This window comes from Argiope bruennichi, chromosome 1, assembly GCF_947563725.1.
Source record: "Argiope bruennichi chromosome 1, qqArgBrue1.1, whole genome shotgun sequence".
Lineage (NCBI taxonomy): Eukaryota > Metazoa > Arthropoda > Arachnida > Araneae > Araneidae > Argiope > Argiope bruennichi.
In genome coordinates this window covers 131,067,043-131,094,603 of record NC_079151.1, presented here as the reverse complement: position 1 = coordinate 131,094,603, position 27,561 = coordinate 131,067,043, and the positions used below count along the sequence as shown (strand labels likewise).

Sequence of the window (27,561 nt, the reverse complement as noted above, 5' to 3'; positions counted from 1 at the left end):
CATATTTTTGGAATTATGTCTGTCTGTCTGAGATCATAATAATTAAAAATTCTTTGAGATAGACGGGTGAAATTAAATATATGAATTCTTCACTACATTTGTTGATTTCTATCAAATTTTGAAAAAAAAATCCATTCAGTGAAAGTTTGTCTGTCTGATTATTTGAATACAAGTTACCGTGATAAAGACGAATTGAAATGAGCAGGTTGGACAGAATTGGCACTCAGATTTAATAGATGCGTATATAATTTGGCAAGAAATCAGCCTAGGGGTTGACTCTCTGTCGTTTTTAATTCTTCCATATATAACTTAAAAAATTTAAAAATTTAGACAACATCTTAAGTGGAGACTTTTATCAAATTTATAACCAGAAAACTTGTAAAAGTGATAGCTCAAAAACGTAAGGATTTCAATATATGTAATTATATATGTGATCTTGTGACTTCAATTGTAGTTCTATGTCAAATTTGGTGCAAAAGTACATCGGAAAAAAAGATGCGTAAAATGCATATTTGATTTTCTGGAACTTATGTATTAACCGAATACCAGCGACTCATTGCCAAAAACTGGACGCTTTTACTATTTCGTAACTATTCTAAGCCAATGGCATACGTTTAATAACACGCACATTCTTTGATTAGACAGTATGCGAGAAAGTTTCGGGGAGACCATTCCTGTTGATAATAAGTAGGTGTGAAGTTTACTTTGGAAAGCAGAGACACAAACTGGACGGAAACATGAGTTTTCCCCCAAATTAGAGACTCGATAGCTTGATAGAAATAAATCCTATTCCCGAGAACGAAAGTTTGGTTTGTCTTCCATATACTAGCGATATTCAAATTTCTCTTTACTTCTAAAAACGCGTTTTTCTATTTAAATGCATAGAAATAAGGGAGAGTGGTCACACCGAAAGTTTCTCGCATATTTTTCAATAAAAGTCTTATTTCCTTTCTTCGTTTAAAATTGGGGACCTTGAGTAAGATCGCGAATACCATGCATGGTATTCACGATAGTTACAAAACATAGATCTTTTGCGCAATTAATCGCTTTTATGGAATCTGTCTTGAGAATATGTACTTTTCACACCTTTTTTACTGGTCGATTGACAACAAAATTTGAAAAAGTCACTGTGCAGGTTGAGGTTTGAACTCGCAACGTTAGGGTTCATAGCCGAGTAACAAAGCCACTAGACAAAAGTGTACAGACTCTTCAGATGTTGTTATCTGCCTTATGAAGTGACCACCACAGTCACAAGATAACATGCCAAATTTCAATGATTTAAGTCACTACATTTATGAGTTTTATGTGTTTACATACATGTAAATGTACAAGACCGAAAGATGGTGAACCATTCGGCGGATTAGCTCAAATTTTGATAAGGTATCATTTCGATGCTCAGCTTGTACACCAAATTTGATAACCTAGTTGTTCGTAGTTAACAAGCTCACTTGTGCCCGAATAGCCAAACAGGCAGACTTTCTGTGAATAGATTTCGTTTAAAATGTGATTAAAATTTAAAAAATTAGGTCTTAATTTCGTATTCCAAATTTCAATGGTCTATCTCAAAGCGTTTTTTGAGTTATCGTGTTCAGAGACAGACACGTAAAATTAGCAGTGTGTTTTTGGATTCAGAGATATTTGAAACACGGAAATGCCAAAATCTCAATGGAAATGTCGATTACAGATCTTTTTCTTATATTTGTCACAAACAGACAGATAGATGGACATTTTTTTTTAAATGTGTTTTTCGAGCTCAGGGAGATCTAACACTTGGAGATTTGTCAACATCTCGAGTTCAGATTTTCCGTCCAATAAAATACGTCTTCTATGCCGGCGTCCTGGCATAGGGGTAGCGCGTGTTCCACGTGGTCTGGGCGTCCCGGGTTCGAGTCCCGTTTTGGGTATGGTTGCTCTTTCTGTTCTATCTGTGAGATGTGTGAATATGCCCACCTGTAAATCGAGGTTGTGCGTGTTCCCCGTGGTCTGGGCGTCCCGGGTTCGAGTCCCGGTTTGGGCATGGTTGTTCTATCTGTGAGATGTGTGAATGTGCCCTCCTGTAAATAAGGGTTGTGCAAGTGAATGAGTGATGCGTGAGTAGTCAAGTCGTACTCTTGGCCCAAAAAAGCTCCACGATAAAAACAAGAGGCACTACCCCTTAGGCTTAAATCGGCTGTCTTCGAACAACAGGCTTGTCCGTGGCAAGTGCCATAAGAAAAAATAACTTCCTCTATACTTCGTAAACGAGAAAATAAAAAGTGTTTATGATAAAAAGAATCTTTATATATCTTCTAAAACACAATCCACATATAACTCAGCAATACAACTGGATCAATTAATAATTTAGTAGGATACAACTAATCTATACAACTGAACTGCATCATTCGCACAAGTTCACCTCATGCAGTCCCTCTAGGTCATAACTATAAGCGTCTCTCTGAGCGAATCATCAGTGGATTGAATACAAAAACCCAACCTAGATCAAATTATTTGAATATAAATTTTGAACTACACAGTAATATATTAATTGATTTTCTTAAAAATAGTTAAGATAATTATAGTTTTGGTTTTTAAAAATTGAATCGATAAAACACGACTGCAATAGTTTAAATTACATTAAAAAATAGTAACTAATAAACAAGCCATCTATACTGTCAGACAGTAAAAGTTATAAGTAAAATTTTCAAGGATCATTTATCAACGTGTTAGCAGCTGGCTATCGTCAGCCTTGAAGCTTCCCGTACGCCACAGCTGTTGCTTCAGTGCAAAAACGAAATTCAAACATCAATAAGTAGCAGAAGCTTGAACTCAGCTAATTTATAATTTAATAAAGACGAAGATTTATGAGCTCGCAGAGTTTTAGTTATAATATAGTTTAGATTGATGTTTTTTGAGTCTCAACTGAATGCAAACTGCATTTAAGCTCCTAAAATTTTGAAACTTAATAAAAAAAAATTATGCTTCCAGTTTTCGGGTTTCCTGCAAAGACAGCAAACAGAAAATTAAAGTATGTGAAATTAGTTATGGCAGATTTTATGTTACCATTCTCTGGCATGAGCTTTAGTCTATAACTTCTTTCATCGTGAGGATGATTGCTATATTTTATGTATATTGTAATAAAATTAAAAATCTCCTATAATGTGGATTTTTTTATCATACCATAGTCATTTAACTCAGTGGCTGTAATATACTGCCACTGGACAAAGCAAAATATTATCACATGTTTTCTACTTTCTCATATAAAAAACTTTGGTAAAGTATTGTAATCCGCAAAATAATCGTGATGAATCTCCACCTTTTAGACCTTGTGGTGGAAGCTTATAAGCCAGTTAACAGCTACACCGAACGAGCAATTGCTCTGGTATCGTGGTCATGTTACTGGACTGCGAACCACAAGATCCCAGGTTCTATCCTCGCTCGTTCCGATCCGCCACACTGGTGACCTCGGTTGATTAACCTTAGTGCAGCTGTTGTGGCGCCATCTACCCTCAGCGAAGTCGTCAGACTCACTTGGCTCAGCAACAGCATCAGCAACCGCTCGCCCTAACGCTTGGTGCTACTCAAATAGGTACAGGCGCGTCAGAATCAACAGCTAATACATCACCACTCAACAGCCATGTCGTTCGACTCACCTCAGACTCATTGGAGGGAGAGTCTGTGGTAAAAGCTTATAAGCCAGTTAACAGCTACGCTGCACGAATTGCTTTTGCATCGTGGTCATGTTACTGGACCTCGAATCACGACGTCCCAGATTCTATCCTCGCACATCACATCTCGCCACAACCTCCTTGAGTTCGAAAAACACTTTTTTAAAAAATATTTGTCTTTCTGTCTGTCTTTTAGTGACAAAGATAACCCAAGAACGCTTTAATCTAGACGGATAAAATTTGGTACAGCCTTTACAACAAATTTGTATCCATTCAGAAGAAATCTGTCTCTCCAACTTTTCGAATGTAAGCTATAAAACGAAGAGAACTAAATAGATAAAATTTGGTGCACAGATTCAACATTTAGTCTAGACACCTATCAAATTTTGAGCCATATCCAGCAAAGGATTGACCATCTGTCGGTCTGTATTTTCAGAAGCATGTAAACGCGAAAACTCAAAAATGTAATGATTTTGTATGTGATTTTGTGCAATAGTAGTTCTGTGTGAAATTTTAATTTCAATCGCTTGTCATAAACGCTTCTAAAAGACAAATTCTATTTCTAAATAATATTAACACAATTAATCGTTAAAAAACTTACCAAGGAGTGAACAATAGATTCAGAAAAAATACTAAATTCACTTTAAACGTAAATATGTCGTAGCTACTGTACCCCAATGCCATGCACTAATTACCCTGAATTACCCAAACTCCTTGATTTTTTGCAGAGGGTAACATTTTTATTAGATAGTATGTAAGAAAGTCTTTGGAAGAACTCACACATTGATTGATATAGTGTTAATAAACTTGTTAAATATAAATAAAACATATTAACAGAGAACTTTAATTTTGAATAAGTGAAAAATTCACTCGAAAATGAGCGAATTATCCACTAAAGAAAGAGAAGTGTTATTAATTTTTTTCCCCATTCCATTCTCTACAATTACCTAACTAAAATCTCAGACACAGCATACAATTTCGAATGCCAACTACAGCTGTTTACACCATGAATGGCAAGTCGTCGTTTCTTTCTCCGTATCCCATATAAATGCTGTTGTACTCCCCAGTTTCGGGAATATGGCAGAAAGTGAACCCTGGCCACCAGAGACTCTTGATGGTCACTACTTCTTGCAAAGCGTCACTCTGGAGTGACCAGCAACCTACAGAAACAAAGAAAAAAAATGGAAAGGAAAAATTTACTCTTCGTTCAAGATATTAATCAAAACTCTTTAAAAACATGTGCAGAAATCATTATAACACCTGATGGTAAGACCGTTGATGGTAAAAATCTCAAAAACGGGAATAAACCAATCTTTAATATAAATAATTGTTATAAACTTGAGGAAATTATCTGCCCAAAACTTATTCGCATACAATCTAACAAAGATGCTGGCATAGGGGTAGCGCATCTTCTCCGCAATCTGTGTGTCCAGGGTTCGAATCCCGGTTCGGGCATGGTTGTTCTTCATCTGTGTTCTATCTGTGAGGTGTGTGAAGTTGAATTTGCTCCCCGTGTAAAAAGGGATTGTGCAAACGAATGTGTGTGTCTATGTGCTAGAACATTTGAGCTAGAAGTCAGACTTCTGCCCACGGGTGCTCAGGGGTCTTTACCCTCAGAAGCTACTGCACCCTCTTTCCGTGGTAACGCGGACACGACATCATCATCATTTAATAAAGATGCTATCCCAGATAATGCTTTGAATGGCATTGGGTGAAATAGTTACGAAATATTAACCTTGCATTGAATTTATTATTTTTACTGAATCTATCATGTAATCCTTCTAGAGTTTTTTTTTTTTTTTTTCGTTCTTCTTAATTTGTAGTTGTATTTTTTAAAAACAGATTATAAACATTTTAAACAGAGTTTTAAGACGTAGCACCAAAATTTTCATCTAGTTGCTGCGCAGTTTATCCAAAGAATGGATCTTGCGCTAGTATAATATTCACTCACTCTAGTGTTTTTTGGTTATTAATCACTGCCATGCCATTAAAAGTATCCGAAAATCGAATTTGAGTTTTAGACGCTTTCTTCCAATCGACTGAAACAAATATTTAACTCAAAACTGCCCTTGTAGTTACAAAATCCCATACCAAACTTGATATATTTTATGTATTTTCGAGTGAAAATACTGACCAACGGACGGTCAATCCTTTGTTGGATTTTGCTCACAATTTGGTAGGTGTATTACAGAGTTTAAATCTATGTACAAAATTTTATCTATCTAATTGTCTTGGTTTTTTATTCATCGTGTTAACTTATAAACGGATAGCCGGGCAGACAACCTACCTCTGAATGGATTTTGTTCACCATTTGATAGAAGACTAAAAATTCGATTTAAAGACCGTATACCAAATTTCAAATGTGTTTTCGAATTCAAAAAGGTGTAAAATGTGGAATTTCTCGAGTCTTTTATCTTCTTCTTCTTAAGTTTCTCAAGTCAAGATCACAAGTTCAAATTTTTTGAGGTTTACATATTATCTCTATACTTCTTGAAAGAGAAAGTAAAAATAATGAGTTAGAAAGAATAACAGATTTTTCTATTATCATTATAAAAATTTGTAATAAAAGAATCAGCTTATTTTTTCCTTCAATAATATTGGGCCGCGGTGGCCTGGTGGTAAGATCTCGGCTTCGGAGCCAGAGGGTTTCAGGTTCGTGACCCGATTCCACTGAAGAACCGTCGTGTAAGGGGGTGTGTTGCACGTTAAATCCGTCCTGACCAAACGTCCTCCCGCTGGTGTGGTGTGGTGTGGTGTGGAGAGGAGGGTGCCAGCTCAGGTGTCGTCCTCGCCATCTGACCGTGGTTCAAAATTACGAGGTCCGTCCCAAAATAGCCCTAGTGTTGCTTCAAACGGGACGTTAAGATAACCAAACCAAATAACCAAACCTTCAGTAATATTGAATCAGCATGTTGCTTATCCATTAGAAAATACAAAACTTTTATAACAAAAGCTGAATCAACAAGAATCTGCATGTTATTTTTCCATCAGGAAACAATGAATTATAATAAAATATGTAGATAGAATCAATAAAATTACTTGCATGCGAATTATAAAAAGAAAAAAATAAGAGAAAATACAAAGCGAAGAGAAAATTCAAACAATAAATTTTAACAAATTTCCACGTCCCAGATCTCCCAGAATCTGAAAAATTATTTTATAAATTATCTTTGCGTGTCTACGAGTACGATCATTCAAAAACAATTTGAACCAGAGATATAAAACTTCATATGTAGTTTTCTTACACTCAATTTCTAGTTTCCTGTCTAACTTTGGGCGAAAACTCTCAAACGAAAGTCTATCTATCCATACGAATGTAAACACGGTAAGGTATAGGAATGAAATTTGTCATAATTGATTTTTTATGAAATCGTAAATGCGTATTAAAGTTTGGACCAACTACGTCAAAGGTGGGATATTTGCTAGTCTGCATAATCGCGGGTTTATGAACGTGATATCTCAAAAACACAAAATTTATATAAATAAAATTTGTTTCTCAATTTTGTGGGCAAAATTGTACATGGCTGTAAAATTTTGGATACAGTAGACGAAAAGAATGGAGCCCAAAATTCATATACTGTATATTCGAGTGTAATGTTGTTGTTGTTACTTAAGGCGCTTTACAAGGCCGCTGACAGATTTGTCAGCGATTTAAGCTGAGTGAGCGTCTCTTGTTTTTTCAGTAGCGCCAACTAGGGCCAAAAGTACGACTTGGCTACTTCATGCGTCACATTCACTTGCACAGCCCCTTTTTACATGGAGGACACATTCGCCCACTTCACAGATAGAGGACAGAAGAAAAAAAAACATGCCCGAACCGGGACTCGAACCCGGGACCCGCAGATCACCAAATAAAAACATTCAAAAGGCAGAATAAGATTTTTAAAAATATTAATATCTACAATGAGAAAAAGTAAATTATATCCGCGATTTGCATTTTTCTCAATATGTAAAATTTATGAAATCTGGTAGGTTTATTATATATTCTATTCTCTATATTCTCTAGTTCACTTGTTCTTAGTCAGATGAATAAATTTCGTTCAAAATTTGATAGAAATGTACAAATACTGAATTAAGACCATATACCAAATTCCATCCTACTAGCTCAAAGCATTTGAGTTATGTTTACAGACAGACATAATTCCAAAAATGCATGCCGGATTTGGGAAGGTCAGAAGCGTAGAGATTCAACAAAATCTCGAATTCAATTTTTTTTAACAGTTAGAACACTATGTATAATCCGTATAATTCGTAGTACGTATTAGCATGGCTCAAGTGCATAGGCCTTTATGATAATCATATACAAGACTTACTACAGAATTTCCTCTTTATTCGGAGATTGCTTAAGTAGTGAGAATTTTCAGAAAGGGAGGAATTTTACCAATTCCAAACAAAAAATAGGATATGCCCTTCGTCAAATGGACAACAATGCACAATAGAGTATATGATGTATCTGAGGTAATGGAAATGAGATTAGACTTCACATTCAAATTCTTATGTTTCTGTTTTTATGAACATGAAAGCTTGCCTACTTACCAGGTGGGTAATCTCGGCTAATGGGCTCGAGGAATTGCAAGGCTCTGTCTCCACCTGGAGGACAGATCAAGGTCGTGGGTGCGAAACTGACGTCACTGTCCGGTAATCTGTAGTGCAAGTAGGATTCCAGCTTCAGAGCATCTTCTACAGGCAACCCTATGACACAAATTATCAATATATATATATTTGAAAATGAATTATTCAAAGGTAAAAGATATATGAGGAAAAACACAATTATAACTAGATTAACAAGAAGATAACGAAATTAACAAAACAAAAATAACTATAAGATGTTTTTTATGAAAAAAATAATAATTCTTATGCGTCTGCAATTAGTTCCGTTTTCTATAAAATCAATTATACAAATTCAGTTTTATGGTTTACGGATATTTACATCTCGTTTTGAACCAATACGACAGATTTGATAATTTTGAGCAGAAGTAGAATGATGGGTCGAATGACACCCATCCGGCACCCTATCCATTCTTCTAAGTTACAACAATAGAGCGATTCGTCACAACAAATTTAGTGTAAACCAGGCCCTTTTTAAAGGTAATTCGTTGATAGCAAGTTCAGCAATGCACTGACAAAGATCCTGAATTCATATTAAATAAATTCACCGAGCTTCTTACATTAAGTGAGAAATGACTTATCCAGGAGAAAAATCTAGATTAATATTACCAAATGCCAAGCCATATTATTTTCCTGGAAAAGAACCTCTCCAGCACCAACAAAGTTGTTTCGAACAGCTGTTCCATGGAGCAATGAGCAGTTTACCTTGGCGTTACACTAGATAAAAACTTAACTTTCAAAAGCCATATCAAATGCCATATCTTTTAGCTCTTTTATAGTTATGAACAACTGTAAAGGAGCTGAAACCAAGTTTTATCCCGTCTGAAATTCCAAGTCAGAACTTTCTCAGAAGAATTAGCTTCTAATCTTCAAGACCACACTCTTGGCCCTTAATCTCATATGTATCACCTATTTGGGCGACATCTGCAAGGACCCACAACACAGCATTAGGACGATTGCAAAATGTGACAGTTCGGCTAATCAACGCAAGGATTCCACAAGAAACTTTCAACTAGATTCTTCGAAAAAATAGGTAGAAACAAAAATATCGCCATCAAAAAAAAAACAAAGATTACGAGCTAATGCTACCGAAGAACGCTAAGAGACCTTGCCATCTCATTCAGGACTAAGTTTTTATAACAGCCTTACCACACCGACTTGGCTCTGGACTGATTTTGACGAAAAAATTATGCCTCCTCCATCTTTTTTTTTATGAAATATAAGTTTTAATCTGTTTACTGTTCTTTGAAAAATATTCACTTGATACAGCACACTCACTTGCCATATAATCTTAGTGCCACGTTAATACACATATCACTTGTTCAATCGACTTCGAGTTCAAGAACTCCGTGACACATCCCTCAAATGGGCAAATCGCTTATGCGATGCCTATGAACACAAACAAGAACCTCAGTGTATGGATTCTCGTCGCTGCTGCAGACATCAAAAGCTTATTGGACATCTTCAAGCGCTTACAAAATTTGTTTTTATGACGTTGTAAATCATGTAATGATGTCTGTGGCTGCCATTTCCAACAACTCTAATAATAATTAATTAATTAAATCAATCTCTTTGCCGTTATTATTATTCGGTTTGTTATTCCAGCTTCCCGTCGAAACTTGCGCGAATTCTTTGCAATTTTCACGCTCTCTACGTGGTTTACGGCATCATTGTTCCATTGCAATTTGTGTTCCTCTTGATGTCTACTGAAAAAAACTTTTAGTTTTTCTATCCAGTATTAAAACGCTTTGTACAATCCATAACTCAAGGACTCAGAGGAGCTATGGTATTTTCTCGCATTTCCTTCTTTATTTCGGGAAATTGTTCTGTGAAATTTGTAAATGAAACCTTCTGGGATATTAAATATAAAAGGAAATATACCTGCTAAGCTGAATGATTATTATTCCTTTACTTGCCAATATGTTTTAATCGAACTAAAATATAGTTGAATATAATATATACCACACCATTTTAATGCTGAAATTATATATTTTGTACGGAATAAGAAAGTGAAGCTGACACGGACAATGAGCCATTAGATATTAGATGGCAAAGACAGCTATGTCATGCGATATGTGATTAGACGCGTTCATGTTCATAATGTACAGAACATATTCAAGGCTATCAAAATCATACGATCACGACAATCGATAATCACGAATTTAAAAATGCTTATTGAGGAAATGTAATCTCCGTAAGAGATTTCACACAATAAATATTCTCTACGAAAAGGATGATCACCAAAGACGAACTGCATAACATAAATTAATAGAAAATGGCGAAGTACAAGGTGTCCATATAAGAACTCCGAGGTGTTAAAAAATCATATCGAGTTCCGAATCATTCGACTCATATGAGTTTCGTCAGATCAATAAATTTTGAAGAAATCAGTAGCTCTTCAAATTTTATTCATATCATTTTCAGTTCGTTTTTTCAACACCACGTAGCGACGCGCGTCACTGACCTTGAAGTAACGTAGTAGATGCTAATTCCACAGTGCGATGGCGACGCCACGACAAAAGGCTGATGCTCCCTGTCTACTTTCAGCAAAATGAAGCACCAGCTCACTACAGTTTGCGTGTACGGGAAACATTGGATACTCGATTCGGCAACAAGGATTGGAAGGACAGTGCCTATTCTTGGCCTCCAAGATGCCCGGATCTGACTCCATTAGGCTTTTTCTTCTGGAGACATGTCAAAAATCTCGTTGACGCTGAGGAAATTCAGGATTTCAGGCAACTTGTGTGGCAAACATCACTACAGATATGCTGGCCAGGACATTGGAAGAGATTGAATACCGCTTGGATGTGTGCCGTGTCACAAGCGGGACACATATTTGAAATCTATTAAATGGTAAAAATACTGATAAATTAGCCTTTACGTACATATACAAAATATTAACCTAATTTTATGATTGAATTAAAAAAATGTGTAACTTCGGAGTCTCTTCCGGTTACAGGTATACAAACCCCGGAGTTGTTTTTTGGATACTCTGCATTTAAGCTACAAAATGACAGAAATAGATGCTCCTCTGGTCATGTAGTGCCATATATCTTCAAATAACGATTTTAGAAATGAAATATAAAAAGAAGTAAAGATTCTACTGCCCTTTCAAACATTGCAATGCCACATATAATACCTTCGAAATAATTTCGTAAACATACGAATTTATTACCTCATAAAACTTTTACTGTCCAGCTCAACCTATTGCAAAAGATTTATGTTTCCTTATACGTTTTGATTGCTTTAATGACTGAACTTTTAAACCATTTTTTGTGATGATTCCGTAATTTTAAACATCAGAGAGTTAAATTCTTTTTCGCAGCCTTATCTCAAAACCCAATTATAAACCAGCTACGGATATTTATCGCTACCGTATTTTCACCATACCATATTAGCTACCGTATTTTCACCATAAAGTTCGGAAAGTGTTCGATTTTAATACCCATAATCAGCACTCTCGAATTTCGAAACTTATAAATAGTATCTCGTTTCATGTAATGGAAATTAGTGAAAAATGGAAAGTTATCACTATTTTAGCATAAAAGTCAGTATCCTGAAGGATTTTTGCCTGTTAGTGTAAACGGTCTTAATGAAGAATGTTAAACGCCAAGCACCAATGGGGCGGTGAAATGAACTGGACTCAAAGAAATGTTAAAATAGAAAACAAATTTCTTTCAAGGTCAAATAAATAAATATTTGAAAATTCTCTTTTATTTTGTATTTCAAATAGGATCTTAATTTTTAATTTATGATATAAGAAGTGTATATTCAGAAAATATTAAAATGTCAAAAAATTCGAATACGAAATTTTGACAAATTTTCTCTTTCTATATCTCATTAAGTCCGAAAATGCATTTTTGGAATTATGTCTCTCTGTCTGGCCATATGTCTATCTAACTGCAAATATTATAACTTAAAACGCTTTGAGCTAAATGGATGAAATTTGATACATGATCTGTACATCATATTTGTAGATTTCTGACAAATTTTTAACGAAATCTATCCACAAGAAGTCTGTGTGTCTTGTGTCCGAGTACAAGGGAACAAGATAACTCCCAAAAGTAAAGTGCTAGATGAATAAAATTTGGTAAATAGATTTAGCATCGAAATTGTAGATCTATTTCAGATTTTGAACTAAATGCATCAGAAGATTGACCTCTCTTCATTCTGTATTTTTACATGCATATAAACTTGACAGGATCGATGTCAGTGAAATCAAAGTTACAATACCAAAAATTAAAGCTATTAAAACGAGATAAATATAATGAATTTATACTTTTATTTTTACTTTCTTCTATACCAAGTATTGTAAATGTGAAAAAATTTGAAATTTTGTGGAATCTCCACATTTTGGTTCCTTATATTTTTGTAATTATATCTGTCTATCTGAACACGGAAATTTATAAACGCTTAGCCGAGTTAGTAGAATTTGTATAGTTAGACTTAGAATTTGTAGATTTATATTAAACTAGCTGTACCCGCTCAGCGTTGCCCGTGGCATAGCATCCAAGAGGAAAAATTAGCTTTAAACTTAATGCTGGGTATATACTCGGCCAGTTATAAGACGGCCAGTAATCAGCACATGCGTATAAAAGCTGAAAAATGCTGTTTGGTGGTCGATGGCAAGTAATTGTCCAGACGGGAAAACAACATGGCACTGTATTATATATATATATATATATATATATATATATATATATATATATATATATATATATATATATATATATATATATATATATATATATATTTCCTTACTGCGCATGCGTTTGTAGAATTTGGCGGGGGGGGTTTTTGGAGTGAAAAAATTTATCGTTTATCATAGATTAATTCCGATATTTTTTTGCTCTTTGTTCTTTCTGAATATGTATCAAATTTGAAAATTAAATTCGCCCATCCGTCAGTCTGTATTTCCGCATACATATAAATGCGAAAACTCAAGAACATGACAAATGAGTTAATGAAAATAAGCATATAGTCTTAGCATTTAATGAGTATACTTTATTCATATATGGAGTCAAAAGTTTCAATCCACTCGCCTGCACATTCTCATGAATGGAAACGTGATAATTCAAAAATGTAACCATTTCGATAAATGAAATTTGGTACTTTATTTTGTTGTGTGAACATTTGGCTCCAATGAGTCGCCAAAAAGGCATTCAAATTAAGGCCTCTGTTTTCTTTACTATGTTAAGCAGCACAAAGTACTCATGTATGGGAATCTGAAAATAAATATATGAGTACTCATTTACAATTTGTCCCTGGTATTTACAATTTGTCCCTGGTGATCTTGTCACCCTGGAAGGTACAATAATAGGTGGGGGATCTTACTCCTCCCATCGATGACGGGACGTACTTCCTTCGGGGAGAGTTGTACCGTGGCCGGTGACGGCCCTTAGGACTCAACTACAGTTCCCGCCAATGTTGTTGTTGCGGCGGTCCGGTCATTCAGTTTTTATGGTTTAAATCCGTGTGCCTTCGTGGCGGGTTGGTTGACTTACAGTTTGTCCAAGGTACATAATTTTATATGTAAATGTAATAACCCTTTTATTAGGTCGTGTGCAAGAAAATTTCGGAGAGACCACTTCCATTGCTTATTTTACCGTATATGCATTTATCGTGTGCAACTAAAAACTACTGTAACTTCCAAAACATTTCACTCCGAAATTTTGACGAATCGCCAGATTTTAAACTTTTTTTAAAATTCGAGAAACCAAATGTCTGCCATTCTGTGAGTTAACTTTTGCTACATATTTGGTAATAAAAAAAAATTCGCATTTGGTGGATTGCATTTACAGGAGAGCCAAATTCTGTCAGGATGTTTTATTTGGTTGAGGAAAGTTTCTGATGTATATTGAGAGAATCGAGAAGTTAAAACAAAGGGAAAATTTCAAATTCATGTAGAAATATTCATCTGCCTAACATGCAGTGTTCCTTGAATTATCGCATTCATGTGCGCATAAATAAGCAGATAATCGACCCATTGACTCAATACATGGGGCATACTTAATACATTTATACTAATGCATGGCTCTAGTAATAAAACCATAAACCAAATTTCTTATGTCTAGAACGTTACGCTTTTATTTATCATTTTCACTTATAGACGAACAGGAAAGAAGATAAGTAGTATTGTAAATCTGTACTATTGTTTTCTCATAATATTGTTTATTATTCACCTAGTATTTTTAGTGGAAACTGAACAAACTCTATACGAACATTTGGCAACGAAATTTGCTACAAAATTGAAAGTTTTAGAAAATACAAGAATTTTGATAATATCTCTCTTGGGAGCATAATATCATTTGATAATATCTCTCTTCTACGAGATTCTTCTAGAAAATTCTATATCCTATGATGAAGGCTATATTAGCGGAGAAGTATAGATGAAAGGGAATTCTCTTTTCGAAATGCCAGTTGCAGAATGATTCTCCAGTTCTTTTACACTGAGTGATCTTATTATGTATTGTTGTTTAATTAATGATTTATTGCTATCGGCTAGTGTGCTGTTGATTTCAACAGCTGCTGTCTTTTTCAACCAGTTCTTCGAGTTTTCTTGTAAAATAAAGCATCTGTACTCCTACTAATACCCCAGCTACCACTTATAGGATTTTTTGGACTTCTTGTACTGTTCACCCACCGGACTGATATGCTAAATTTCATTCGTCTTGCTCATTCGATTGCTGTGTTACAGTGCTTTTATTCAACATAATTCCATAAATCTTTAGTTCGCACTCATTACATAGAAATTCATTAGAATGTGAAGATTTGGCAAAATGATAAAGGGCGAAATTTTTGACCGATTATAACATTTTTGTTTTGCATATTTCAACAAAGAAGAAAATAAATTTAAGTATCTTTCTAGCATAAATAAGGTTATGCGTGCTTTTTTGCCATTATTTATTTAAAGTGAGTTCCAGAAACTCTACCGACGCAAAAAAAATATATATATGTTACAGATTTTCCTTTCTTACTGAAAAAGAAACCGATCGCAGGAAAAGTTCCGAATAATTCTCGAAAGACGATCCATTTCCGACCATCTTACATAAATATCTGCTCCGGGTCATTTTCGTTCAGGTACAACCGATAATAACGTGCCGGCTCGCCCTGGTTACAGAGGAGAATTTCCACTTTTAAAAATTGCGTTCCAAATAAACTGAAAGATACATCTGTTATCTTTTACGCAAATAATGGCCGGCAGCAATTTATCACTTGTCCTCTGTAAGTTTTGCAATTTAAAGCAATGCATGCTTTACAAAGAATTCTATTCGACGTTTTCATCTATTATGTTTCTTTCATGGAAAAATCTTTTCGCAATAAAATCCACTAAGATGTTTCAATATTGGGAATTCTTTGATATTTAAGTTCAAATTAGTCATTCGTATTCTATACAAGTATCGGTATTCAAAAAATTTATTGTAGAGATTAAAATTGAGTACACTATGTAAATTTAAACAAATTCAGAGTTTTAAATTCTTGCGGCAATCGATAAAACTGACAATGGAATTGCAAATAGTATTAAGTATGCCCATCGGTATGCATCCTCTTCCAATGCATACTCTTAACTCATCGATTGTAGTTCATCTGAAGTTATAAGCAACTAGTTTTTATACATTCCAACAGAAAGAAATCCATCGGATTGAGATCCGGGAAGTTTGGATGAATTCATTCCTTCAGGATACACCCATATCGCAGTACTGTTGTATAAGGGCTCCGTCCTGCTTGCAGCAGTATTCTTAATTCTCAAAAATCTCACGAACACGTGCCATAATATATTCATTTTTAACCCTTTGAACTCGGATGTCTTTTCTCAAGCACTATTCAAGATGATGATTTGAAGTTTTATTTATTTATTTATTTTTATTTTGATCATCAAAAATTACCTCCATAGTGATAAGAAGATGTAGATTAATTTTTCGGGGAAATTCATCTTAAAACAATTATATACATTTATTTTTCTGAACAACAAATAAGTGCTCGGATTAGGTGAATAATTATGCGTCGAATTATTTTTCTCAGTGTAAAGGGCTAAAATTCAGTTCAACAAAAGTTCAGTTTATCTATATGCTAAAAGACTATCTTGTCCTGTCAACAACTGATAAATTATCATGTTGTTTCCTTCCTAAATTCACACTATTTACCATTATGACGATTGATTCCTGGTTTATTTATGCAAATTTATAAATTAATGTAAAAAAACTGCTATTTAAAAAACAATATTGAAAATTCTCGTTTTTATTCGAAAATATTAGTGTATTAATGTTTTAAGGCTTGATTTTTGTACGCAAAATAATATAAATTTAAAAATTAAAAAAAAAATATTGTTCGTACAAAAAAATTTTATTTTATATTTTGTCATATGAAACTAAGTCATGAATTAAATTTTATAATAAGTAGAACAATAATGCTTTTTTTTTATTTTAGGAAGTCCAGCCATATTTTTTTAAATTTAATCCTAGAAATTCCAGCCATATTGATCTATTCTAATAATAAAAATTAATATAGATATTTTGGTGTTCTCTAAGACAGACTGGCTGACTTGGAATAACTAAATCTGGTACAGAAATACTTTGGAAGTTGGGAAAACGCTTCCTTAATTTTAATTGGTTAAAAATTTTGCGAAATTTCTGGTATTTTACCTTTTAAACTTCGAAATCATTTGGTGTTAACGTGTTCACTTGCACTAGGACAGAGGGACAACCAAATATATTGTGAGCGTATTTCGTTTAAAGTTTTATAGAAATATACATATTTGGTTTAAAAAATGCAGACCAAATTTCATCCGTTTAGCTCAAAGCGTGTTTGAGATTAGTGCAGAGACAGAAAGACAATATATTCCAAAAATGTATTTTTCAGATTCAGAAAGGGCTGAAAGCTATGATTCGTCAAACCCTTGGCGACGATTTTTGATATGAAAATTGCTTTATATGTTCTTTGTATATATTGTAAACGAGAAAGTAAAATTAAAACTAAGCATATCCGGAATTTGCGCAATTTAATAGCCTAATTTGGGAAATATGATTTTAGAAAACGATATAAAAGTATAGGAAGTATAAAAGAAACATGCATTAATATTTTATATATCAAATTTATATAGGTACATACTGAACTTCCCGTTTTTTCTTTATTATTTTTTTTCCTTTTTATATTTATATGATAATTCTCTTCTGAAAAACACATTAAGTTGAGTTTGTTTTCGATTCCTGCTTAATTGTAATGAACTTCACAATTTATTAACAAAACTAATTGCTGTTTTAGAATTTAAACTCATTCATTCTCGTAGGCAGAATCGCTTATGACATTAAAGTTTTGATTCTTTTACTTTGTATCTGCTTCTAATAATTTTTTTCAAAACAAAATTCATTTTAATCAAAAGCAATCACTTACATTTTTTAAAAGTAGAAACTTATGCGCAACCATCTTCAGATTGTCTCTTCTTAAAATGAAATATTAAGGACCGAGATATCAAAACATATCAAATCACTGCTAACATTGAGATTTTTCTGGGGGAATTAATATGAATTTTAAATCTGACAGAGAAAACTCTTTGCCGTTTTCAAAGTTTTACCATTGCAACAATGTAGTAGTTTTGGACATTTTACTTTCAATCTTTTTATTTTGAGATCATTTTTCATATTTTCGAACAATCAATAAGACATATTCTGACGGAAAAGTTCATTCCTTCCTTTCATTTGTTTCATAACACGATTATTTTTTAATAACTCTGATGGTTCTCAGTCGGGAAAAACGAATGATGTACAAAACCTTGAACTCCATTGTTAAACGAATGGTCTAACCACTCAACCGAAAGAAATTCGAATGCTCTTTATCGGAGAACACAAGAACAGAGCGACAGACATCGATCACCGAACACTTCTAAACCCAGATTTCTTCTTTTTCTGTCTCACAATAGTTAGTGTTCCTCTTAATGGACGAGACCGAACACATAACTCTCGGACCATTACCGCAGAGCCTTCTGAGACATTCCCAGAGCTATTTCTGTGCCGCTTAAGTGATTACGATCGAGCCGGCCTTAATCCCAAGATTGGGCCCCGTGCTCGGAGGGGTGAGGTACATTACCTTTAAAATAGGGATTTTTGCTAATGATCCCTTTCGGTGTTATCATTAATGAATTCTTGGGCCCCATGGCGGTCTCGAAGTCCATCAGCTTCAGAAAGGCGCTCAGGCGGTGTTCTTCTTTGATCTCCACCTGGAGGGAGAAGGATACAGTGGTGATTCGGTACAGATTTTCAGGCAAATTTCAGGCTTCGGTACAGATTTAGATTCGGTACAGATTTTCAGGATGTTTAAGAAGAAAACGGTGACATTTCTGATATCTATACATAGTATAAAATGAAGTCTCCTGAAATGTTTGTCTCTATGTTTGAAAGAGAAAAACTCGAAAAATACTTAACTGATATTGGTGATATTTGTACCATTTTGTAGGGCATTTATTGGAAAAGGTATGAAAATATCATATTTTTACCTTTTTGACAGTCTAAATATTTCTAAATATGTGCTATACAAAAAATTTCTGAAAAATTCTAAATGTAACTTTATGTTTATTTGATGTTGCGTGACATGCCTTTGTCATATCGGTGGAAGCTAGACTTCAGTTTAAAGCTAATTTTTCCTCTTGGATGTTATGCCGCGGGTAACGCTGTGCGGGTACTGTTAGTTTTTTTTTATATATATAATAAAGCTGTTATCTCCCTTCCCTAAGGTAAATTAAGTGTCCTCTGTAAGGCTTTTAAGATCAAGAATGCTCAGATTTTTATTGTCAGAATCCCATACATGAATTCATATTTCTTTCATTTCCACCTGAAGAGAGTAAGATACAGATGCTGCGGAGATTCGGAAAATGGATCACAGATTTTTCAAAACGTTTACGAAGAAATGGTGACATTTATAATATGGGGAACCAACTAAAATAATACAACTTTTGAGGAACTTTGTTTTCTGAAAACGTTATAGAATGAGCGGAAGAATGGTCTCCTCCAACCTTTCTCATTTTTTCTGATGATTCTCTCTTCCCTAAGACCGTGAATGCCAAGAATGCTCATATTTTTTTGTGTGTGTCAGAGTCTCATACATGAATTTGTATTCTTTAATTTCCACCTGGAGAGAAAAAGACACAGAAGCAGTGATGATTCGGTAAAGATTTTCAGGATGTTTACGAAGAAATGATAGCATTTATGATACAGGGAACCAACGTATATAATACAATTTTGGGGGACTTTATTTTTTCTAAATATTCTGGAGTGAGCTGAAGAGTGATCTCTTATTTTCTTTCAAATAAAAGTGTTATCCCTTCCAGCAGGATAAAATCATGGACCTTGGGTAAGGCTTTGAAGACCAAGAATGCTCAGATTTTTATCGTCAGAGTCCCATACATGAAGTTATATGCTTCGTAGTATGGTAAAAAATAAAGTACTAGTGTATTAACCGCATCCCATTGATGCGAAATAATTACTAAAGAGCCTATTACCGAGCAACTTTTAGAGATTAATTGTTGGCATATGGTTAATGCACATAATCACCAAAAAAATCAAATGTGGATTTCTGACCCCCTTTTCCGGCCGATTGGAATAAAAATTTAATAAAGAACTACAACTGTAATTACAAAATGAACTTTTTGAATATAAACTAAAATATGATCAATAAATAAAATAGTAATGTAAGAATATTTTACTAATAATAGAAATTGTTGGTTTCTGTTGTGTCCAAACAAATCTACCTCACTTCTATCCAAGAAATGTGTCACATAGAAATGGTGATAATAATGGTGATTAATATACCTCGAAGGCTGAATTATATTGAATGAAGGAACGTTGTGTGAAGGAACGAATGAAGGAATGATTCAATACGTTGTGTTATTTCGATGAGATTATTGTCCGTACATATTTCTCCAACAATCTATTCTGCCGGAGTCCTGGCATAGGGGTAGCACGTCTTCCCCGTGATCTGGGCGTCCCGGTTTGAGCATGGTTGTTCTTCCGTTATTCTATCTGTGAGATGTGTGAATGCGCCCTCCTGTAAAAAGGAGTTGTGCAAGCGAATGAGTGATGCGTGAGTAGCAAAGTCGTACTCTTGGCCCTAGTTGGCACTACTATAAAAACAAGAGACGCTCTCCCTCCGGCTTAAAATCGCTGTCTTCGTAACAGCGGGCTTGTCCGTGGCAAGTGCCATAAGAAACAGCAACAACATAAGAAACAACAACAATCTTTTCTAATGATTGCAGACAAACAAACGGGACAGGTTTCCCAAAAACTTTCCCGAATGCCCTCTAATAAAGGTATTATGCCAGAGAAGGAATTGCACGACATTCACTTACAATAGTTATGAAATATTAACCTTTGGCATGATTTTAGAATTTTCATTGAATCTATCGTGTCCTCCTTGGCGAGTTTTTTTGGCGATTAATCCCTGGCATGTGGTTAATAATATCCAGAAATCGAATTTATGTTTTAGACTCGTTTTTCCCAACCGACTGAAACAAAAAATTTGACACAAAATCCCACACCAAATTTCATATATTTATGTTAATGCCTTTTTGAATAAAGCGTTTACATATTTCTAACAATACAGACGGACAGACGATCAACCCTTTGTGGGATTTGGCTCAAAATTTAATAGGTGTCTTCACTAAAGATGTTAAAGATCTGTACCGAATTTCATCCATCTACCTCTCTCTCTCTCTTTGTGTTGTGATTATCGTGTTAACTGATACTTGAACAATCGGACAGACAGACTTCCTCTGAACGGATTTTGCACAAAATTCGCTAGAAATCTACAAGTTTGGTATAAAGACCCATATACCAAATTTCGTCCGCCTGGCTCAGAGTGTTTTTCAGTTAGCTTTGTCACAGACAGAGAGATGGATATTTTTCAAAAATGCGTTTTGAACTCATGGATGTTTAAAACATGGCAATTCGTCACAATCACGAGTATGAATGTGTTTGAAGATTACTGTACCTTTCTCTATTCTAGGTTTACGAGAAAGTAAAAATGCACATATGTATTATAAACCACAGCTCATTTACGAATAATGGTTACGAAAGAATATATTAGAGCATAATTTTTAATGGGTTTTAGGCAATTAATCGTTGTATTAGGTTTAACGCAAAAGCACCAGGCAGCGATTGTATGTTCTGGGCTCCTTTTTCCCTTCCGATTAAAACCAAAATTAAATTAAAACAAAAACCGGACAAAAAAATGCAATTGAAGTTACAAAATCATACATTCATTTTTATATATTTAAATTATTGCATTTTTGGGTTATCGCTTATGAAGTATTGACCAAAAGACAGTCGAACCCTGTATATATTTAATTTCAAATCTTGGTACATATCTTTACTTTAGATGTTGAATTTGTATACCAAATTTTATTTGTCTATCATTTTTCGTTTCGTAATTATTGTATTAACTTATATTCAGACATTTAGCTAGACAAACCTTCTCTGAATGGATTTCATTTAAAATATGTCTACAAATTTGGTGTTGAAACCATAAACTAAATTTGATCTATCTACCTCAAAGTATTTTTGAGTTTTCGTGAACAGACAGTGAGACAAAATTCCAAAAATGTAGTTTTCCAATTCAGGAAGATTTGAAATAGGGTGATTCTCGAATTCAATTTTTTTAACAATTAAAGTATGTTCTCTTTGCATATTTCGCATATAAGAAAGTAAAAATAAAATATGAATTCATTATTTTTTAACCCGTTTAATAATTTTATTTTTTGTTATTGTCGGTTTGATTTCGCTCACATTGGTCCTATCATGGACAACTCAGATTTTTCTAGTAAGGGAAAAGAATATTACTAATCAGTGATTTTGGAAAAATCTCATAAGCTTCGCAGTCTTTGTTCTTAACATTAATAACTCCCCCAGTTATATTCAGATGTTTTATATCTTTCTTAAAATGATATAAAACATCAAACAAATAGTGTTTTTTTAAATTAATTTTAGAGCTTACTTTGAACGTCAATAAAGGAATCAATTCTTTTTCATATTACATGTAGTGACGAGCGCCTGTTGGCGAGCGCCATCTGCTGGTTGTTAGACGGAGTTGACGCTGGTTAGACGGAGAGCAGATCAGACGGATCTGGACGAGAGTAAAGACGTGTCAGATCAGACGGATCTGGACGAGGGTAAAGACGTGTAAGATCAGACGGATCTGGACGAAAGTAAAGACGAGACGCGACGTATTCGACGAAATCTACTGAATGTTCAATTCTTTTATCTTAATGTATATATATCCTAATCGTCCTAAATGTAATTAAATGTGCGTTCTAAAATGGTAGTGATTTCTGAGTCCTACACCCATATGATTTAATTTTCTAATTATCTGCATACTTTACACTTGTGTACAGCCGACTTCCCCATTACCACTGAACAGGGCAATATCAATAAGATTTGTTGTGATCAACTGCTAGTATAATATCCATTCAACTCCACCGGCAACCGATTTGCCAGACTTGAACAGTCTCTTTGTCTGATCCCTCCCCTCTCCCCATAAGGCCGCGGTGGCCTGTTGGTAAGGTCTCGGAACCGGAAGGTTTCAGGTTCGAGACCCGATTCCACCTAAGAACCGTCGTGTAAGGGGGTGTGTTGCACGTTAAATCCGTCCTGACCAAACGTCCTCCCGCTGGTGTGAAGAGGGGGGCACCAGCTCAGGTGTCGTCCTCGTCATCTGACCGCGGTTCAAAATTAGGAGGTCCGTCCTAAAATAGCCCTAGTGTTGCTTCAAACGGGACGTTAATGTAACTAAAACAAAAAACCCCTCTCTCCATAAGCACGCTATGTCGAAACAATCCTCAGCCCAAAATCACCATCCCCTGTTAACCGCTTTCTTAGCTCCCATCTGCATTCACCTGCGGGTGGCTTCTTCTACCTTACACCTTCCAAAAGAAGGGAAGGGAAAGGATCCCTGGGTACCTTGGGATTGGGATACCCGTACTCATCTAAAAGAAACCAGCCGCTGAGGGATGCACATCTTACAGATGGGAAAAAGGCAATGACTTCACATCAAAATGTGAGATTAAATGGTCTGATAATTGACTCTAAGTTGATTATTTGGAACTCGAAAATATCAGAGTTACTTTTTCACTTCAGCTATTTGTCGAAATAAAATAAAATTCAAACCTTTTCACTTCCATCATGAAAATATCTGTGCTTGCTCTTAGGGTCTCCATTGAATCGGGTTCGGATCAAGTGGAAATTCTTGAGACTGTCTTCAGGTGGTGGAAACAGTAAACGCCAGGAATATCCGTCGGTACTTTGTACAAAAACAGAAAAGTGAAAAGAATTAATATCATTCATTCAACATTCATGTCAGCACATCTAAACACAGAATATTGTTTCAAATAAACACACATTCAGCGTTAATAATTATCCTTGATTAAAAAATATAGTATATCGTCACGAAAACTGTTTCATTCTTATATGTATATACTGAAACGCTTTGGAAACAGCTTAATAAATATAATAAGTATATATGACTTGAAATGCCCCCTGAATTTGCAAGGGTTTGTTTCCAAAACTCCGCCTATCATTTTTGGATTATTTTACCCCCAAAAGGGTCATAAGCAGTGAGTAAAAAAAGCGTTTTCTGGAATTTTTTTTTTATTAAGTGTGCTATTCTTTGAGGTGTTGATTTTTTTAATTCACATCATTATGATTTCTTTCAAAACTTGAGTAATGTGTCTGTAAATTTCTTGGTAAATAACAGATACATCTTCCTCCATCTATGTTCTCATCCCTATTTTGGTAAAATCAAAGCGGAATGGCGCATGCTCAAAAGCAAGGACTGTTCCTACATCGGAAAACAGAGTATTCAGAGATACAAAAAGGACGAGCAGGTAACAAACGAAAACACATTAATTTGTGATATTTTAGATTTGGACAGTATTTATGACAAAATGCACAGTACTCAAATCAACTCCAGAGTAAATTCACATACATGTGGTGATATGCTAAATGTTTTATATTTATGTGCTATATCTTGCTTTTAAGCCTAACCGTTGCATTATTATGTTTTCATTCTGAGTGAAGTAAATGCATTACAATCAGATTTTTCTCACTATGGTAAGTTGGAGAAATTGTCAAACTATTAAATAATTGGAGGTAGTACATTTGCACAGAAATAATTCAATGCGAGAAAAGGAAAAGTAAAAATCACAATTTATCATCCGTTAGTGAAGAAAACCACATGATTAAAATACCTCTTCACCACACCAAGGATCATCAAGAGATCTGGCAACATCAAGTTACCAAAATCAAATATCAATAGATCTGGCAATAGTTGTTTTAAATTACTATTTTTTTTGTTCGACCATCTTGATTGGCGACTTGGCTTTGTTGAAATACTTGGCAAAATGAAGGGCCACCTTAAATTAAATTTCAACCACGGGCACTTGTGAATTAACCGTATACCATAGATTTATTCTAAAGATAGCGCCCTAATAGGCTCTTTCATAAGGGATGATCGCCAATGACATGCGGTTAAGACAGTATCTAGAAAGGTATTAAATTCTAAAAGATGCATATGGTAAGAAACTAGCGGAAGTTGTTCACCAAAGACTTTCTTGCCCACTCGCCCATAAAATGTTTTCCTCCGCATCCGCATAAATTTAGGGATGTTGAACAAACCATGAACGTCATGAACATGAAACCAACACTTTTGTATTATCTGTATGCTTTTCGCAAACAATAGTTACGGCAAATTGAATTTGACGGTTCTCATTTTTTAAGACCAAATGCAAATATGCAGTTAGTATACAAATACCAGAAAACAAAATATGTTTTTGAACACCTTTTTTAGACCGATTGAAACCAAAATTCGACGCAGAACTTCAATTATAATCACAAGATCATATACCAAATTTCATGCATTTAAGTCATGGCTTTTTTTTTTTTTTTGAATTATTAATTTCACATTCATGAGATCAACAGTCTTTCAACCTTTTGAAAAATTTGTTTCAAAATTTGATAAAAAAATCTACACTTTAGTTGTTAAAAATGTGATCCAAATTTCATTTACCTAAGTTGTGACGACTCTTAATAATCGCGTATACGCGCATGCAAAAAACAGTGCGACAGACTGTCAACTGCTCTACGGATATGGTTCCAAACTTTATATCGATTTGCATTACATGCTAAAAATGTGTGCCAAATTTTATGCATCTACTATCTTTTTACGTTTTTTAATTATAGAATTAAACTGCGTTCGGACAGTCAGACGGACATGCTTGTTGGAGTAGAAATTGATGTAAAGACCATATATCAGATTTAATGCATCTGACTCAAAGCATTTTCAAGTTATCATGTTTAAAGACAGCCAGACACACTTTCAAAAATGGATTTCTCGATCTCAAGAAAGTCTCATCAGTTAATATTCGTCCAAATTTCGAGTTCGAATTTTTTAATGACGACAGTAATCATTGCATACTTTAAAAGTAAAAATAAAAACCGTAAGAATCGATACTTGCAGTCACCAATAACGACGATGGACCTCATCATATTAGTTTTAACAATCTTAAACCTAGAACCATATCTGAAGAGTTATCGCTTGAAAAAAAATTCAAGTTTTGCAAACAATTGGCCACGATATTTTGTTCTCTATTTTAAATTGATCCTGGGTTTCAAAATATATATATATCTTAACACACACTTAAGGCTAAATTAAATAGTACGGTATCTTAAGCAAACTTTATTTTTTCTGTGGGGATAGCTCGTCATTTAAGGTAACCCAACTGATGGTACCAGAAGAAGGCTTGGAACATTTGAGTGTAACTCCCCTGCTTGGCGCAATTTTCAAAAACCGCCAACTCGCCAACAACAGTCTTGCGCCGTGTTTTGAGAAATGTTCAAAAGCGAGGGAGCAATTGTCCAAGCATAGCGCATAATAAAGGTGAAAGATAATAGGTTTGCCAATCTGGAAGTTGCCAGCTTTGGCGTGTTATCACAACTTGGCGAAGAAGGGGGTTAGACTCCGGTTCACCCCATTTGATATATTTTGGCGAGATTGGCAAAATTCTCGTACTTAAATCTTTTCAAGATTTCTTGTGGAATCATGATTTTGCAACAAGATGCATTATAGCCTCACGTATAATAGTTTCACTACAGGTTATTGGTTTTTTGGATTATTGTTGAGAGGTGTGATACACCTTATCATAGTAAAGGTACCTGATTCTTAATTTAAGACGATATTTTGAAGCAAAAACAAAAATACAAAAGAAGGCAAAATAACGAAGAAAATTCGACTTTGTTTGAAATCTATCTTAAAGCACCTCCTAATACAGTGGAAAATGCCAAACCACCATTGATGACAAACTCAATGATCACATCGTTTCAATCAATTTACAAACAAATAATCGTAAGCATAGTAGGGACATAAGAAGTTAAACTTCAACCAAATTATCATGCAAATAATACCTGTAGAAGCTCATCTTATTTCTAATAAAGTCCTCTCCTCGACCTTGAGCAATGTAGTAATCATTTTCAGTTCCAAAAATTTTCCCCCAAAATGCAACTGATAAGAACTTGTTTTCTTGCTGTAAAACAGGTAGAGATGTTAGAAGCACAAGCTGTTCTTCTGTTGTTAAGAATAATCCAGATGAATAAAAATGTTCCATGTTTAAGTTCAACTTATTTTTCAACATCGTTAACACCTCTTGTAAAGAAACGAAATCGTAATTAAATCTTTTTTCAGATGTACTATAAAATCCTATAACAATGCTAGCAAACTTGCATTATAATACAATTAGCATCGTATATTGCCAACGAATTTATTATTTTCAGAAATTTTTTGTACTAGACACACCTGCTTTCATCAATTTTGTTGTTCACATCTGTTAAAAAAAGGAATTTTCAAAAAATTTTATTCATAAACTTTTATCGCCCTGTAATAAACTAGATCAAATCAAAGAAATTAATTTATGATAGTATATGCACGAAATGACATGATTACATGATATATTAATGCGCCTATCATTTAACTATACCTTGTCTTTCAATACGTTGCGACTTAAGTATCAAATAAGAATTTCGGAAAATATTTCCAAATTTAATTGGTGAGAATGCAATGAAATGACAGTCGGTTTCCAGTTGGATAATTACGTTAAATTTAACCAATTAGACACAGTTACTAAAAAAATAATCGACTATATGAAATATTTCCAATATCTCACTTATTTAAATATGGCAGTGATCTGGAATGCTATCACACTCAATTGTTCAAAGAATATTGAATTTCCTTTCTTCGAAATCTAACAGCAATGTTGTCTGGGCGTTTCAAAACTCCC

At 34.5% G+C, this 27,561-nt stretch overlaps 1 protein-coding gene across 1 annotated transcript; it reads right to left on the bottom strand.

Moving 5' to 3' along the window:
- Positions 1-4,643: 4,643 nt before the first annotated feature.
- On the bottom strand, positions 4,644-26,892 carry LOC129975117 (radial spoke head protein 9 homolog). The gene is made up of 5 exons (XM_056088065.1): positions 26,693-26,892; positions 23,402-23,534; positions 18,336-18,465; positions 8,181-8,336; positions 4,644-4,804 (listed from the first exon to the last, which is right to left on the bottom strand). The coding sequence occupies exons 1-5, from the start codon at positions 26,890-26,892 to the stop codon at positions 4,644-4,646; spliced, it is 780 nt and encodes a 259-aa protein (XP_055944040.1).
- Between the last annotated feature and the right edge of the window lie 669 nt (positions 26,893-27,561).